Raw genomic sequence first — 18,301 nt, 5'->3', positions numbered from 1 at the left:
TGCTGTACTTAGCAGAGGTAGTCACGCAGGTGAAGTCAGGGTGGCTTCACAGTGTGTGATGACACCTGCTCTGAGCACAGAAACTAAAGTCATCTGGAAGCAGACAGTCAGTCCTTATATGGATAATAAAACAGATACTACTGAACCAAAATATGAGGTTGTAAACATACCTACACACAGTATTTGTTATTTAGTATTGGTGGAATAGCTACACATGCAAAATGTATATATATGTTTTTTTTTGTAACAGGCTCTTTTCTTTGTTTAAATATGACAAGAGGACCCAATCATTTGTACCCTTGTGATGGTTTAACATGACACAATTACTACCGTGACACTTTATTACATGTGGCCTTTGTGTAGGGAAACAAACATTATTACTCCTGGAATTCTTTCGAAAGTCAGTTGAAGTGGTTCGGGCATCTTGTAAGAATCTCCCATTGCAGGTCTCCATGGTACGCCTAGCTCTCCATAGTCATAGCGGGACCCCTCAAATACAAGTGGGACCCTTGGAAGAAGCACCTGTCTTATACCAAAACAGAGATTTACAGCATCCACAAGACTAACACTGGCTCACTGGCCATATTTAAAGTAGGTAGCACACTGTTAGTATGTCTTTATTTAATTTTACTTAATTTTAAATATTACACCTATATAGCCCTACTAATACCCCAGAGTTCTTCTAGAAACTATTGTTAACCTCCTCCCTCTCCTTCTATGAACCCATTAAGCTTATTGTTTCCATCTCATCCGTCAGGCTAAACTGAGGATATCCAGTAGGATGTGTTCCGGTCCCCTTCCCCTGAAAGAAATACAAACACTGACAACAGCTTTTGTCCAGCAGGATGGTTAACATTAGACCGAAAAATAGTCATTGCCTTATTTGTTTAGCTGGTTTATACAGAAGCGCACGTACCTCAGTGACTGTCACTGTCTATTGGCCCTGTGTCAGTCATTGTCAGTCCAGTATTAGCATGGCAGCTGCTGCAGGCCCTTATTTCTGTAGCAACACTAGACCTAACTTCAGTAATATCATCTGTGTATATAGCACTTCTATTTTTATTTGTTTTTGGTTATTTAAGTTAACTGTAGTGTAGGCTGATTAATAAGTTCTGAGAAAACATCTCCACCCCTGCAAAATAGTGTAAAAAAGAGGGGGAAAAACATTGAGCTTGCCATGCAACTGCTTGCCAGACAACATCATTTACCTGATAAGCTGTTAACCTCTCAACCTAGGTAATGCTCCACATCTACCACAAAGCTGCTCTGCTCTTGTAAATTAGCCAGATAACCTGTTTTACCAGGCGCTGTTGTTAAAAGTGGTTTTGTTGTTATTGTTGTTACATTTGGGAAAGTGGTGTCAATGGATGTTTAAGGAATCTGCAGTCAAATGCTCTTATGGAAGCATTGGCATAAATGTTTGAGAGAAAGGTTTGGAAAACCCTGGCCTGGGTGCTTATCAAACAGTCAAAATAGAAAGATCAGATAATAATGTTTTAGCAACATGTTTTATCTGGGTGGAAACTTCCTTTGGATATCAGGAGAATGACAACAAGAGAAGTATGATACTGGTGCAAAAGGGCTAGTGATAAGCAAGATAAACATTGGAAAATAAAACTAACAAATATTCTTCTGTGCTATGCAAAAACTATATGATTGATATTAACGGGTATTAAAAAACACCCTTTTCTCGTTTGCTAGCAAGTTTAGGACTATAATTACAAGTGTAGGCCTGCTCTAAGAGTGGTTCTATATTTTTATAAAATAATATGGTCACAACATTTAACTGAGAAAGTGTGCACGCAATACAGGATGAGTAACAGAGAGAGGTTCAATTAATTGCAGCTGGATGTTTACATGCGGGCGACGATGAGAATGCCAGTTGCCATGGAAACTGTAGTGTGTCTCCCACTCAGCTCAATGGCAGAGCAAGTGAAGATGGCCGATCTATTATCAGAGATGATGCATTGATTGGCTCATTCATGGGACTGTCAAACAAGTCCCCGGAAACGCTACCCTTGACCGAGCTAACCTCATACCAGGCTCTCTGTTTCCTCTTTGTCGTGGCATTTTACTTTTTTCACACCGAAGCAGAATTTTTCATGAATGAGCACATATACACAAAAGAGGGGAAGGGATCTATAGAGACTGAGAGACTGAAGTAATTGCACTGAAACTGCTTTGGGTGTCGACTTGAAATGATTTTTCTTTCATTCCGTCATTCTTAAAACAGTTTCAGGTGTGTAATGAGAGGTTGCCCTTATTCTTGCATTATGTGAATACATTCAGCTCTGCAAGTAGCAACATGAATGAATAGCAGTTTGTGGTTCCTCTGTATGATCGGATGCTTACATCATAGCATATGTGTTTATTTTCATTGGACCTTTGGATTGTTTTTCTTTTTCTCTTAAGCTTTAGCAACTTTAAAAAGGTTTTATCTATGTATGCATCCTGAAATGGAAGCATTCCAAGGTGTTATCAGAGTTTAAGTAGTAGCCCCTTGGAGAATCATCTTCCCCCAGTCAACATTGTTAAGCTGATCTTCGTCCGTTGGGCACCACAGTCCATTTGTTTGCAGATGAATGTTTCCATTGCTGGGATTTAGATAACATTACATTTGGTATTTACTAGATGAAGGCTTGTTACCGAGGTCTCAGACAAATGCCAAAGGTGCATGGGCTGTTTCAAAGTTAGTTACAATCTCTGAACAAACTTACTGAGTCGGTTGTCTAAACTTCTAGGACTATGAGGTGCTCATTAAGTAGAAGACTTGTTGTTGTACCCAAGTGACATCACTGAACAAATAGCTACACCATTAGCAAAGGACAAGAGCTTATGTAGAGGTTAGTCTTAAGCCAGGAGGGTTGCTAACATTAAATTAGCTGTTTCATTTGCATTACAGCACTGTATAACTATGCATCAACATCCACACCACCTTAAACAAATGATATAGTGTTTCATTACATGTACTGTAAACCGACAAGTGTAGTTATCAGTAGAGCTCCAGAAGCCAGAGAGGATCACTGGTGTTTAACTGCTGATCTGTGAAGCAATGCAGCCCCACCTAGTTCCAAAGGAAGATGACAATGATGATAATAATGATGGTGTGTGTGTGTGTGTGTGGGGGGGGTGTGTGCCTGTGGCATTTGCTTTGTCCTTCCATCTCTACTGTGACTCAGAGGACTGAAATCCAGCTTTGAAGACTCTGGAGTTTCCTCCCTCCACCAGGCAGAGTTATATTTAAACACTTGCCACACTTCACGGATCTTTGCTAAATGCCTTGCTTTCCACATTCAGTTATACTGACACTGCTCAGACTTTGATGGCCAATTTATATATAGGGTTGAATTTTATTTATTGTTTTGATGATTAAAATTTATTGCATTTAATCTACCAGTGTCTCCAGTTACTTAATAGTATTATTTAGCAGGTTTGAAAAAAATACAGCACCCATTGACATTTATTCTGATTTATGAAATAATAGTTTAGTTAGTTGTAACAAATTAACTGTGAGCAGCCAACTTTGTCACAAGTTATAACTTTGCAAATTGGATTCTGAATATAAGAATAGCAGCTTCACAGAGTCAACACAGCATGCCCTTTGATTTGATAGCATGGATGGAATGCGATTTCCACTTTCTTGCAGCTATTCCAAATGAAGAGCTTAAACAGTAATTACCTCTCAACCCAGTCCATTTTAGTGATCATCTGTAAAATTACTATGCTGTAATGACAGGATGAGGCTAAAAGACCTTTGGACAAACTTTGATTCCCACAGGAATTGTAGAAAGCTAAAATCCAGAGGCGAGATAAGAGGTAGGTTTTGCTGTTGCTTATGCCGCTGAAATGAACCAAGCTGTGATTGTGACTAAAGAACTAACACTGAAGTTACAGAGAGACCTAGAAATTTCATACAGTAAAAAAAAGTACAGTAAGAGCAAACACTCATGAGTCACAACGTTAGAACTACCTGCCTGAAATTGTGTAGGTTTCATATGCTGCCAAACATCTCTGACCCGTCGAGGCATGTGCTCCACAAGCCCTTTGAAGGTATTTGGCCCCAAGAAATCAGCAGAGCGTCCTTTAAGTTCTGTTAAGTTCTAAGGTGCCGTCTCTCACATGATGTAAAAGATAATGTCATTCATTAGACCAGGCCCAGCTCTTGACAGGTGCGGCTGTGTGACGAGATAATCAGTGTTACTTATTTCACCTGTCCCCGGTTTCAGTGCTGTGGTCGATCGGTGTATGTCAGTAAAGTATAGCCATTACATTTTGCAGAGGTCTTACATTTTCCTATGAACCTATGAGCAATTTCTCTAAAAAGCTTGGCGTGTAAGGTTTCCAATTCCTGTGGAGTCTCCAGAAGAGTTTTTCTCATTTTCTTCTCTTCATTCTTATCTTTGCCTCTGCCCACACACAACCATGTAATCTTTTTTATAAAAGAAGTCAGCAGGTCATTATTGCATTTTGAGGTAGTCTCATTGTATACTTACATCACTGAGGAGGGTGCAGTTGGAACAGACGTAGCACAGTCTGTTCTACTGTAGAATCCGAACAAAAAAATCAGTCATTCAAATGTAATCATTGGCCTTTCACCATTATTGCCATTGCAACAATTCTACGGATATGTGACGTAGGCTGTCTGCAGAGGTTCATCTTGGTTCATTCAAGCTAAGTTAGTCTGACACGTGATAATGACATGCATCTGATAAAATATCAAGTCCACACAGTTTAGTGGTGATTGGACCTTTTAGGCATATGGTATATATTGGTTGCATTTGGGTGTTTCTGTGAGAATACAAGTAATGATTAACAAATGTTAGAACCTTTCCTTTTAAAAACAGTTTTAGGGTCCTACCTGGCTTTATTCTTTTTTTACTCTTTGTTGCGGAGTTTGGCATATACTTCCCAGTACACTTTGATTCATAAATAAACCAAAAGCTATTGTAGCAATCCAAAAGGTTCTATTTTCAGCCAGCAAAAAAAAGACCTTTCAAACAGAGCTGATTGTAGGAAATTATAGGAATCAGACAGGAGAGCATGAGCGTCACACTACTGAGCCAGTAAGTGCCCACTACATCTTACAGTGTGACTTATTCTTACTAATGTACTGTGTGTATTAAAACACTTGGAAGGCACCAAAACATGTTGAAAAGTGCCTTTTTACATGATTGCACACACTCAAGAAAAACCTTTGCTTGATATGACAACAACATTTTTTCTACAAAAGTTTCCACTGGCAACTTTGCAGGGTTGGCTTCTCCGTTCATCTGTAACACAGTTGATAATGTAGGTTGCAGCAGAGCATGGACAAAGCTACACTCATCTCAGCTGCCTCTGTTTTGTGCACATTGTAGGAGGAGGAGCACTAACATTTGAAATGCAAAGGCCCTCTAATCCCCCAAGTGCATCCCATGAGTGCACATATCAAAGCTTGCATTTTTATTTTATTTTTTGGCAGAATGTGCCTACTATCACTTTTAATGCCAAACTGACTCACCCTCCTGCCTGCAGAGAACTTTATGATGGAAGCTGAGGTATAAAGATCCCCTTTGTCACTCCAGCTTAGACTCATTCCAGAGCTTAGACTGCCTGCACGCACAAGATTTGTCCTGCTGTCAATGTGACATAACAGAGGGTCAGCTTTGTGTGGGTGATACTGAAAACTAGCAGTGTGAAATTCACACTTTTTCGATGACAGTGACACTAAGAACATCAATTGAACTTGCACTTTTAGCTTATTGAGTTCCAGAGCGCTTTCTAATTAGTTTATTTACCAATTATGTTCATGACCTGGCCTGAAATTTAGATTACAGTAATTGTTACACCATCTGAATTTACAGTAGATTGACATATATCTTCACTCATATTACCTCACCACTTTTGCTCTTGTTTGCCTGGAAAAAACATAATGTTATTAATTTGGTTCAACTCACTGCGTCCGAGGGAGATGCTGCACTCTCGATATTAGGACCAGGGGTTAAAATGCTTTTGAAAGCCAGGAAACTTTACATCCACAACAGAGACTATTTCTGTCTGACTGAAGGATCCATTCCATGGCCCATTACTGTCAAAACAGATGCACTCAGACCTGGAGGTGTCGTCATGAATAATTCCTGCTCCTTCCTCTTGTAGGCTACTTCCTGTTCTGCTTCTGTCTGTGTGGGTATGTTTATGCATGAGGCATTCATTATTGAACTCTGAAGAGCACAGATATTCTGAGTGAACATCTAAAGGGATGACTCAAACATCCATGTTCAAGTTCCTTCATTACATAAGCTCAGAAGGTGAAGAGGGGTTGATCTGACAGCCAGATGTAAAGCTCACGTGGAGTTAGTTCAGCAGGAAAGTCGCAAAAGGCATGAGTTACAATTTTAGCACAAGTATGTTAGGACATGAGTTCTGACATTTAGCAAGGCGAAGTTGTGCAGATGTCTTTTACGCAGTCTACATTAATTTCAAACTCTAAACAAATTGGTGAGTGGCTGCTGTTTCCATGGTTACCCTCAGTGAATGGGAAAGGGTGTCCAAGAATGATTGTAGTCACTTTGCCTCAAAAGCTCTGATGCAATAGTTGACATAGTATGGCCATGTCTGCAGTTTTATTAGCCTGTATCTTCCTCAAGCACTGTGCGACTGTTGATCTGTCTTTCCTTTTGTATTTTCAATCTCAGACTGACTGACTTTGACAGTCTACGTTGTTTCTATGTGAAGGAATGTGTGCTTGTTGTGTGCTTGTGCGAAATACGGTCAGTCAGTCATCTTTGCCATCCTTCATTTATCACTGAGAAGGAAAATGAAGCAAATGGTCCCAGATTATAAACAGCTTTACTCTAAACAATAACTTCTCTCATGTAGCCATCGCACTGCAAATACCCATTTCCTGTTGGGGGCACAAATTTAAAGATAAAATTTTTGCTTTAACTTGGACTGATCTTGCACAGATGTGACTGTAATTGCATTTAAATTCTCATCACACTGTACAGTTCATTAATTCACAAACTGCTTTTAAGTTATGAGGACAGTGTTCATTTAAAGGTTCATTTAATTACATTAAAAACCGTAATAACAGGCATCTATTTTCAGGGCACAGAACATGAAATAGTAGTAAAAATCTAATGATATCTCTGGGGAGCCGGAGACAACACTGCTGTTATTGAAGATATAAATGAGCACAAATAGACAAGGAAAACTACTTAGTATTTTTTTTTTTACAAAATGTTCTTTATTTTTAAATAAATAAATACTGCACTTCTTTTAAACAATAAGTTATTTAGGACATTTTCCACCAATGTGATAATGGCTCTTGAAGGATCCTTAGAGGATCTCTGGTAATGCTTTTTTTTTTTTTTTTTTAAATGTCATTCTCTCCTCTTTCTCCCCCTCCCCTTGATGTGCTGAGTCCATCTGTCATTAAGGAGAACAAATCACAGTTTTAAAAGTTAGTGTGATATTACACCCCTCCCACACACACACACACACACTTACACAGCCTCACTGTGTAGCATCCACACATTGGCAAATCATTGCTCAGTCGACTGTGACATACACTGTACATCATTTACAACATTCCACAGGTTAGCTCGTTATATTCAGAGCACCAGTTTATGGATTGCTTCTACAAACAGCTTCAACTTTACTATACACAATTAAGCTGGTGCCAGCCCAGCATTCATCTTTACTTCCCAAACATCTCTCTTTTCCCCCAAACAGCTGGGGAACTCATTCGTACCAACGTACTCGGTCCTTCCTTGTCTACATTAATTCAAATACAAATCAGCCCTTTTCCATCCACAGTCATTGTGCTACATTTCATTTTCTCAGTCTGTTTCAGTCTGTATATATAATTCACACCTCTGCTGAGTCATGAAGGTGCAGGAAGGTGTAGGAATGTTAATTTATTTTGTACACATTCGTCCTTGCTCTACCCGCCTTATGCTGCTCCTCTCTGAATCCTCATTCCACTGCAGAAGTACAGTGCATTGGTTTGTATGTTCAGCATTGTCCAAAAAGCATATTGTTTCGGGTTTAACTGCATCTCTGAAGAAGCATGTTGAGGGAGTACACCATACGTTCACGCAAGTCAGTGGGGCAGCCAGATGTAAGCAGAGAGCTGAGTTTGAAGGTTTTTGAGACACGGTCCTCGTTGATGTATGTCAGCATGTACTCATCTTTCTGGCAACATAGAATGATCTTGGTGTGGTCGTGGTAAAAGTTGACCTTTGGAGTTAAAAAAAAGAAGCAGGTTATTTATTAGCATATTCTCAACACATTATTGGCATACGCCAAGTGCACATTTTTCTTATTTAATTTACTTGTGAAACTTTTTTGATCTGAATGCGGTGGTATACATTGCACGCAAACAACGCTCCTCTGAGCATGCCCTGAAACAACTGTGTTTCCTGTGATAGTGAGGGCCTTTACCTGGAATGTGCCGTCATTAAAGAGCATCATGAGGGCGCGGTCCGACTTGAGCCACTGCAGCAAGTAGAGTCTGGGCATGTGTGCATCCGTCATGCTACCCAAGTCCCCACCCTAAAAAAAAACAAACAAAAGAGAAACACATCAGGATTAGACATGCTACAACCTGGTGGATACCATTTCTAATGCTCCAGGGGGTTGGAAAGACAAAAGAAACATAACAGCAGAAGAGAGATAGATTGCAGCAAGAACAGGAGTGGGAGAATGGAAATATTTACTTACGTCCATGAGATTCTCCTCCATGTAGTGGGAGAAGTACTTGAGCACAGTCACTTGGCCCACAAAGTGTTCAGGAACCTCACAGGTGGGGAAGACCGAGCACTGGCCCAACTCTGCATAGTAATGGATGGTCCTGACAAGATAAAGAGCAAACAGATTTATGCAACTAACTGCAGAAGTACTCAACAACAACAAAACAAATCACAAATATACTTCTTGACACTTCAAGGGCATTAGAGTGGCCAGAAAACAGACGCTTTATGGCAAACACAAGCTAATTTACTCAAGTTTAAAAAGACACTCAGGTTATTATTTTAATTCAAACCACTAACAGGTTCTCCTGGTTATATCTTTCTACTAAAGCACAGCAAGCTTAAACAAGCAATCTGCATTATTTTGTTGTGACTAATAACTGTTCAAATGAAGGTGGAGTGTTGAAGGGTGCATACTTTCTGTCAGGCAGGAGGCTCATGTGAGTGCCGTTATTGAAGAGAACTCCCACGGTGTGATCAGACAACTGGTAGCCAAAGCCGTACTTGTTAGAGTAGTCCACCCATTTAGTCACCCATTGAAGACTGCAGCTGTTTGAGCACTGAGGACTGTCATTTGCTGCAGGGTGAGAACACCAAAGGAGGATTAGAATACAACTGCAAGAAAGGTCTTATGACATGGCAACCTTGAATGTGCTATGAAATACAGTTCCAGGCTGTTACAAAGAGCCCTATTACAGTCCAGAAATTCCTTTTGATTTATCTTATAGACTCAACTTTTCAATGAAACGTTATTGAACATACAGTATCCCTGTAATGTACTGAGTCTCAAGGTCATATACAAACAATGAGCTTTCTCCCTGTCATTATGCAATTATCTAATCAATAACTACACGTGCAGGTCATGATTTTGCAAATCCTCTCAACAACTTGACCCACCTTTAGGCATATTCTCCAAGCATCCCCTCAATACACTTGCAACAGTCTCAGCCACACTCCCTGTTGTGTTGTCCTCCAGACCTGCAGGAACAACAACAGAGGGTCATTTAGGTTTACGTCACATCGGTACAGTACAAGAAATTACTGAGCACTCTCTCATCCATGCACTTATTCCATTTAACTCAGCACCATTCACAGTTACACGATATGAGTAGCAGAGTATTTTATGCCAAATCAATTCATGTCTATGTGTGTGTGTGAAATAAGGCTGGTAAACTTACATTCACTGCTGCTGCTGCAGCTCCCCAGACTCCCCCTGACTATCAGGCGAATGGTGTCTCGCATCGTCGGGGACTCGCTCTCTGTTGCCGGGGCAACGGGGCTCTCGGCAAATGGCGGAAGTAGACTTCCATTCTGAGGTGGGAACCAGTGACGACAGGGCTTAGAATGTGTGAGTTTAGATCATCTTTTCCTACTATGACTCAGCGGTCACCCACAGATTTAAAGTGGTTGGCTTAAAGGTTGAAAATAAGTGCTTTTAGTAAGTTCTGAAACTGTGCTTAGTATAAACTTTAGCACAGCATAACAATGACTCACTGGATTCTCCTCACCATGATATCTAAAAGCTACCCATTTATTTAATGGCTGTTTGAATCATGCACCTACATCGTCATCACATACAAGAAATCCATGTAAATATCCTGTTTTGCTCTTACCTCAGAAATCTGTTTGCTTTGTTGCTGGCTAATCATAGTCCTCTCCAGGTCGTGCTGCAATTTGTAGATCTCTTCTTCCTCTTTGGTTAATTTATCTGTTGATGACGGTGACAACACACAAACATCAGACCTTTTTCTCCAGCAGCTACACAAATTGGCATCAGTGACAAAATGTTACACGTGAATGCAATGATCTTAAAATCTACTTTTAATGATGCATCTTGTAATATGTAGGTGAAAGGTAACTGGCTGGTGTGAGAAGTGGCATTTAATTGGCATTTGGTGGTTAATGAAATACTCACTCAGAGTCTCGTAATATTTGACCTTGTCTCTCTTCCCACCGAAGAGGGCAGCGGCAGCCTTCTTGAAGAAGCTCTTGGCGGGACTGGAGACATGGAAATCTGGTGCTGAATGGCAACAGCTAGCCGGCAGACGCTCTGGACTAAAGCCCTGCGGTGAACAAAAAAATGGGTCAGTGTGTGGCTGGTGGGAAGGAGGTGACTGCTATACGCCTACACTGTGACATTTACAGAGAGGCAGACTGCAGTGGTATAGACAGAGATGAGAGTGGTGTCTGACCTGTGTGAAGAAATCGTGCCTCAGAATGTGGTCCAGGTTGGGTCTGTCCCCAGGAATCTTGGCAAGCAGATTGGCAATTAACTGCTTAGCCTGTGGCGACAGGGAGGAGGGCATGGAGTAACGGGCCTCTCTAATACACCTGTATGTCTCCTTGAGGTTGGTGGTTTCAAATGGTGGTCTGCCCAACAGCATTGTGTACCTGCAGCAGCAAAGAGGTCAAAGTGATTTTTTAAAACGACATAAATTAACATACTTTATGACAAAAATTGTTAAGCTATTTGAGGCGGAACAGGAATACACCAATATTTTTTAACAAATTGTATCATAATACTATTTCTTGGTATAGATTGATAACTACTAATATTACTAATTCCCTAATGATTATCTTTATAATACGTACATTACACAGCCAAGTGCCCAGATGTCGGATTCACAACCATGGCCCTGCTTGTTGAGCACCTCAGGGGACAGATAGTTGGGAGTCCCACAGATAGTCTTCCTCCTGTTTCCTGCTGGCTCCAACTTGGCAGCAAGACCAAAGTCCCCGACCTTCAGCTCCATCGTGTCACTCACAAAGAAATTACCTGTAGAAAAGAAATAGGGAATGATATTCAACCCAAGAACAAATACAGTACACACCCTCTGATGAACTGATTAAGGAATCAAAAAAAGAATATCCTCTCTGCACAGAATGCACGTATAATAATGTGCACAAAATGGAATGGGTCACTGCTGCATAACTGATTCCTTACCAAGTTTCAGGTCTCTATGAAGTATTTCTTGTTCATGCAGGTACTTCAGTCCAGAGACAATCTGTCTTAGATAATAACGCACCTCCGGCTCAGTGAGTACTTTGCGAGCCTTCAGGATATGAGCTAGAGACTGCAAAAACACAAAGAAGAGATTTATATGTAGCTACTTCATAAAGTGTTAACACATAAACACATATTCTCCTTTGTGTGCTGTTTATACAATTAATTAGCACATTAGTCATTTTGTAGCAGGATCAGACTCTTATCACTGTTGAAGTGCTGCCTCACTGACTTTGGGTGCAATGCAGGCATCCCAATTTGAAACAGCAGTGGCACGAATAACGTACAGTGACCAAGTGAGTACGTGACACTTACTTTTCTACTACAGTATTCCAGCAGAATGTAGATGTTCTCCTTGTCCTCAAAATGATGATAAAAGTGCACTATGTGTTTATGGTGCAATGCTCTGTGCAGTTCGATTTCTCTGTCAATCTAGTGGGGGGAGAGATAAAATGGTCACGAATGTAACTGAAGACAATTTGTGACATTTGTTGTCAAGTTAAACCAGTGCGCCCGGCTGCCGGCGCTGCGCGCTTACCTTCTCCCGCTGGTGAGGTTTGGAGACGCGCGCGTGTGGGATAATTTTGGCTGCGTAAACTTTGCTTGTGGACAGGTCGGTCATCTCGTAGCACTTGGCGAACCCTCCCTGGAAAAAGGAAAAACACTGTTAGCACGGTCTGCCTTCAGGTGACGGAGTAAATCCACCGTGTTGACTGCAGATGCTGCGCTCGCGGTACCTTGCCCAAAACTTTTCCACGGCAGTAGCACTTCCCGGTGGCAGGGTCGGTAATTATCCTGGCCATCTCTGAAGGCGCACTGCGCTCATCCATTCTCTTTCGGCGAGGTTCACAAGACCTCTGCGTCGATTCACACATGCTGCTGCTGTTGGACTGTTGCGGTCCGATATTTCTCTGTACTTCCATTAGTGACGCGGTTGCGTTCCGTACTCAGGAATGCAGCCCGAGGAGTCAGTCTGTAGGCCTTTATACTCTGGCACCCACCCCACCCCACCCCGCTGTCTGACGCCCTCTCTCTGACGTCAGTGAAACAGTAGCATGAGGTCCGCCTGATATCGATTACCTCGCGTTTACATTGGTGCTGATGATGACACAGACGCGAAATCCAAAGGAACATGTGGATTTGTGTCTACTGTAATTCAAAATGATTCATTATTACTAACACTAGCAGACACCATCTTTTAAAATAATAAAACACAGGTTTTGTTATTTGTCTGTTTTGTTCAGAGAACACAAGTAAGTGAATTGTTCATTTTGGTTGCAAAAATATAAAAATAAAATAGGTGTCTGGCGTCTGGTGCATTTAGATGATACAATCTCCTCTATGCAGTGTACACTCGATATCTGTATTCTGCTCAGGTTCATCTCATCCCGTGGTTTTGCAGCGCTCTCAGTTTGAAGCAATAGCACCCTCATCTGGAGACTGTGGATACCCTTTAAACTAAAGAGCAACTAACCTGTAATGTCTAGTACTGTTATAGTTGTTTGAGTACTGTTTTAAAACTGCCATGTACTGTAAGGCTGTTTAGGGACGTTTGAGCAGTGGCTTGAGTGGAAAACATGCTCCAGTTTGCAGAGGCAACTACTCTGAAGGTGCTACAGTAAGACAATTGCATTGATATTTTTTTAACGTAAATGTTCAGACAGTTTTCATCTGTATCTGAAAGCCTGAAAAGAATCTAAAAAACTAAACGTGTGTTAACTGGCAAATGGTCAAAACAAACAAGAAACTCGCAGAGGGCTACACATAGTTCTAATGTCTTTAGCCAGTTACATATTCAATTTGATTTTAGGTGACACAGATAGTTAGTTTTTTAGAGGAGCTGTGAGGTAGCTGTGCACAGTATAAAAGCATCTGTGTGCTTAATGGTCAGAGGTTAGCTCAGTGCCACAGAATGATCTGAGAGTGGCCTTGAGCTGGATACATGCAGCAGGCATTTGGTTTTTGAACAATAATGTACAGTAAATAACATAGCCCAACTAACCACAGTCCCACAAAAGCCAAGTGGGAAAAAAAGTGGTTGTATAAGCTCTAACAAAGCTGCTGCCATATCCGGGTTAGCGGAGCGAGATGGTATTTACAGGAAGCTTGTGAGCAACATGGAAAAGACTGAGTCCATTCTGGCAGTGCAAAGATTGTACAAGTGCTGCAAGAGGTTGAAATCCTCTCTGCATCGTGCTTAGTCAGAGTCAGAGTGATCCTCACAAGCTTCAAAAACATCACCCCCTGATCAGTGTTTACTTCAGTGCTTTTATGACTAGTTTTTCTTTTGGATTCTTTCATGTGTCAAATTTTGATTCGTTCATTTCTGCTCTACAACAAGCATGTTTGCTGCTGTTGTGAAAGTTGACCGATGCGGGGAACAAAATCAAACACAGAATGTGCTTTTTTTTTTATACTGCTGTGTTCAGTGAATTTCTCAGGTGCCTTCTGACAGTGCTGATGTCATAAGCGAAAGTCTGGTCAAGACCAGAGCCAGCAGACGATTGATGCGGCCAGGGGAAAGGAAAACGACAAGCAATGACACGCGCGTCATCGGGAAGCTCTTTCAGCAGCTTCTCAGCCAGCACCTCCATCTGTAAATAATCATAATAGGCTGAATCAGTCTGACCAATCAAATGCTGCAATAATTCTTTATATGAGATAAACTCACCACTCCTGGAGCAAGGAAAGCTGTCACATTGTTGTATGCGGATAAATCCGTCTATGGAGGAAAAAAGAAAAAAATACAGTCACATAACTTTAAACAGGACTATTTTAAAATGTTTTGTTACATTCTTACCTTCCAGAAATCTTTGTTAACAAAGGTTGCCTGGCTTGGGGGCACTCCTTTCCAGCTGGCCTTGCTCTTGCTGTATGTCAGTAAAATGGAGTTAATCTCAAACCCAGTGCACTGGAAACCAGCTGAAGAGGCTGCAAACACCTTGAAGAAGCAAAGCTTAAGATGTAAAATCCTTCAATACCCTACCACAGCAACACCACGAGGCACAAACTGGCTGATTTTGATACCTCAGAGAATAAGAATCAAATCACTCTAGTCGTGTATAAATAATTTTTTGTCTGACACAGATTCACTAACCAGCCTTCCATCTCCTGATCCCAGATCTGCTAATCGACCTGCTCGTCCCTCAAGCAGCTTCATAGTGTTTAGTGTCTGAGCTTTACTGGAGGGTAAATAAGGAACCTGAAGCACAGTACAAACATACAGTAAATAAGTACATGCGATACAGGACAATACAGTCATTATTATGACAAGGCTTATTACTGAGTTGGTAAATTAGAGCTTGAACATGAGAATCTGAAATTTCTCTTTTATATGAAATATCTAAATATTTATTTCTGCTCACAACACTCAAGTCTCTTGTGTTTATTGACTACAACCTTCATTCTGACCTCCTACTCAATGTGAGATGAACAGCTCCACAGTAACTGTCCGAGAAATTCAACAGGGGATGTCTTGCTTCTAGCTGAGGTAAACTGGGTTTCAGTTATAGTGTAAAACACGACCATGTTCCCACCTAACATAGCATGTGTTATGTGAGAAATAGCTGAAAGGATAAACAAAGCATCATATTATAAATTAAAAAACAAAAAACAATTACATAAAGTATGTTTTTAAAGAAATGGCTTTAAAATTGTCTTTGCGTCATATTCTTTGGATCATGTTGTTTTCTTGTTCAACTGAAACTGAGGAAATATATAAAGCATGATCCAATGGATCTTTGCACAAAATGCACTTCAGATTAATGTAATGTAGAAGATGGCACCGCCCCCCCCCCCCCGGAAAGGTACTGTACATCCAAAAATGTAAACTATTGTAACGTACAAGTTAAGTACTGTCCTATATTATTATTTTAGACTCCAAAGAAACACATTTGATAAGATTTCAAAGAATGAGAAAATACAAAAAACAATTTAAAAACAACAAGTACCTTGAGGTTCCATGGGATTTTACGAAAGCCAGGTATGGCAAAGAGACTCCATACACCATACAGGCTTGTGACCAGAGCACCTGTGCAGGCTGACAGCACAGGATGGGGGGTACTAGTAGGAAGGACCCTGCTGTAGTCTTGCAGAATCATCTCAATGGAGTCCTCCATCGCAAACTACTACAAGTAGTCTTAAATGAAAGAATGTGAGGGGACATATTACTGTAACAAATGTAACTAAGGCAACAATATTCTCTTGCTCAGCTACTACATAATAAAATACTCCCTTCCAACAAATGGACACAGTTTTATTATCACCACTCTTAGGTGGTCCAGCTAATAACCTAACCAACCTAAATAACTAACAATGAAACCATTGGGATCCCGAACAAGCTAGAAAAGTGCACAGAATATAAAGGTACAGAAGTAACTTAAGTAATTAACTCTCACTTTTATGACATGTATAAAGTATTTGCTAAAACAATTTTTTTTCTCATCTGGATGTCTTTAATTGGTGAATTACATATGGAAAACAATGACAAAATGTCTAATTTAGATATAGCTCACTACAGTATCAGTAGGTCAGTGAGCTTAAGTGATTTCGTCCTATTGTTTAATCATTAGCCGCAGGCTGCTGAGGGATGCTAAAGAAAAACATGCAGTAGATCCCCTTTGTCAACAGTAGATGGTGCCACTCTGACCTTTGCTCAAGCCTTCTAGAAAAGTTGTTTACTACGCTGGAGTCCTGTAAGAAAACGACCTAAAACACTAACTGTTTATTACCAAACCATTTTATTTGCATTTCCGACAAAGCGGGGCTACAACACTACATATTATTGCAAAAGTCACCTTCAAATAAGCTGGCAGACAGGATTTAAGGTTGTTGTTTTTTTATTAAATCGATGAACAAAAGTAAAATCAAAAGTAAGTCTACAGCGAAACAAGTGACCTACCTGTGAGCAAAATACACACGTCTATCGCTCAGTTTCGCTTCGTATGTTAAGCTATAGACTAAATGAGCACAGTTGCAGAGGCAGAAATGTTTGTGTTTACCCGATCCACGTCCCGAGCCGCCCCCTCGTTCGCTGCGCACTTTGCGGCCTGCACACGCTGATCCTCCAGTCAAAGCGCATTCAGTCAGTCATATCCCGCCCTATAACTTCATACACGCCCAATAACATATCTGCTAACTGGCTGCTACAACAAGGCAGCTGTAGTCCACGGTTATGTAATGTTTGTTGTGTCTGCTGGGAGTCCACGGAGCACTGTTGGCATTAGGTGAGAGGAAGTATTAGAGAGCTCAGGCTAAGTCATTTAAGGTCCGAAACGGAGTATAATCTATGGATGAGCCAACGGGAGTTTTCTCTGTTTGTTCTGTTTTTTGTTTTTTTTCTGTAGTCACTATGTCTTGAAAGCTTTATGTAGTTTAACCCTTAGATGCACTTGTGACTGGACACCACTCTTCCATAAGTGGGTGAACAATGACCCGTGTTAGGATCAGTGCGTTTTTGTGCCACTTTTCAAAGTTTGGTTAAAACTAATCAGTTGTATTATATTCTGTATTATATTTTTGTCCACACAAAGCGATTTCATGTTTGAAATATTTTGATTATTTTTTGATTTTTAAAATGATTTTTGTAAATTTGAAAAGAAAATTAAACAGCAGCAATAGAACTATGTCAACATCCATTTTGTGTGTCCGCGTGTAAATCATAAATGTCCACTTTTATTTTTATAGCGTTTTTTGTTCATAGTGCTTTACAGTGCTTCATGCATTGCACAGTGCTTCTTATTCACCAATTCACACACACACACACTCACACACAGATGGCTGTGGCTACCATGCAAGGTGATCACCCGACCCACTGGGAGCAACTAGGGGTTCAGTGTCTTGCCCAAGGACACTTCGACTTTGACTTTTCGATCTTTGTTACTTGAATATTTTGAATAACAAACAAACCTTTGATCAATATGTAGCTATACAAATAAATGCACACGCAATGCATACAGTATTGATAGCTTCTTTTTTTACCTCAGAAATGTGCGTGTTTGTCCTTCACGAATACTGTGTGAAAGAGTATGTGTTATAGTCTGTGTGGTACACAAAATGTATAATCCCTGACAGTCAAGGAATCGGAGGTTCCCATGAAAATCCATATGAAATGAATGCGGGTCATGCATGTATGGAAGTTTGGGGTAGTAATATAAAAAATACAATTGTGCAAAATGTATAAATGTTTAAAAATGAAAATGGCAGGATATCAAAAACATGTTTTTTGAGAAATACTTAGACTATGAAATGATAACAACTTTTCTTTATAAAAATTTTGCAAGAAAGCGACCTCACCGGGTCCAACTTATGCATCTAAGGGTAAAGAATAATGCAATTATTGATGGAGTATTGGATGACATCACATTAGAGCGTTTGAAATATTTGCCTACCAGTTGTAAAGGAAACGATGTTTGTTTACAGCTATTGGAGGAGGAAGAACGAAGAGGAGAGCAAGGTACTGTAGTAGTTCAGGGTGTAGCTGTGGAGGCACACGGTTTCTTACCGTGTTCTGTTGAATGAATATGTGGAAGGTGCTCTGGGGAATTTATTGGGTATCATCTCAACG

At 40.5% G+C, this 18,301-nt stretch overlaps 2 protein-coding genes across 3 annotated transcripts; both read right to left on the bottom strand.

Moving 5' to 3' along the window:
- Nucleotides 1-7,202: 7,202 nt before the first annotated feature.
- On the bottom strand, nucleotides 7,203-12,742 carry plk2b (polo-like kinase 2b (Drosophila)). The gene is made up of 14 exons (XM_067521511.1): nucleotides 12,474-12,742; nucleotides 12,275-12,382; nucleotides 12,052-12,168; nucleotides 11,677-11,806; nucleotides 11,325-11,508; nucleotides 10,925-11,123; nucleotides 10,648-10,795; nucleotides 10,346-10,440; nucleotides 9,911-10,043; nucleotides 9,630-9,710; nucleotides 9,150-9,309; nucleotides 8,704-8,833; nucleotides 8,425-8,535; nucleotides 7,203-8,220 (listed from the first exon to the last, which is right to left on the bottom strand). The coding sequence occupies exons 1-14, from the start codon at nucleotides 12,657-12,659 to the stop codon at nucleotides 8,029-8,031; spliced, it is 1,974 nt and encodes a 657-aa protein (XP_067377612.1). The 5' UTR covers nucleotides 12,660-12,742; the 3' UTR covers nucleotides 7,203-8,028.
- A 747-nt stretch (nucleotides 12,743-13,489) lies between these two features.
- si:dkey-190g11.3 (uncharacterized protein LOC567059 homolog) lies at nucleotides 13,490-17,089 on the bottom strand. Of its 2 annotated transcripts, none has more exons than XM_067521513.1 (6): nucleotides 16,737-17,089; nucleotides 15,687-15,874; nucleotides 14,834-14,938; nucleotides 14,537-14,677; nucleotides 14,408-14,458; nucleotides 13,490-14,330 (listed from the first exon to the last, which is right to left on the bottom strand). In XM_067521513.1, the coding sequence occupies exons 2-6, from the start codon at nucleotides 15,852-15,854 to the stop codon at nucleotides 14,148-14,150; spliced, it is 648 nt and encodes a 215-aa protein (XP_067377614.1). In that variant the 5' UTR covers nucleotides 15,855-15,874; nucleotides 16,737-17,089; the 3' UTR covers nucleotides 13,490-14,147. The 2 variants fall into 2 exon arrangements, with proteins under 2 accessions (XP_067377614.1, XP_067377613.1); XM_067521512.1 differs by having other exon boundaries at nucleotides 16,637-17,078.
- Between the last annotated feature and the right edge of the window lie 1,212 nt (nucleotides 17,090-18,301).

Source organism: Channa argus, chromosome 11, assembly GCF_033026475.1.
Source record: "Channa argus isolate prfri chromosome 11, Channa argus male v1.0, whole genome shotgun sequence".
Taxonomy (NCBI): domain Eukaryota; kingdom Metazoa; phylum Chordata; class Actinopteri; order Anabantiformes; family Channidae; genus Channa; species Channa argus.
The sequence above is the reverse complement of the archived record's forward strand: the minus strand, read 5'-3'. Positions and strand labels throughout refer to the sequence as shown.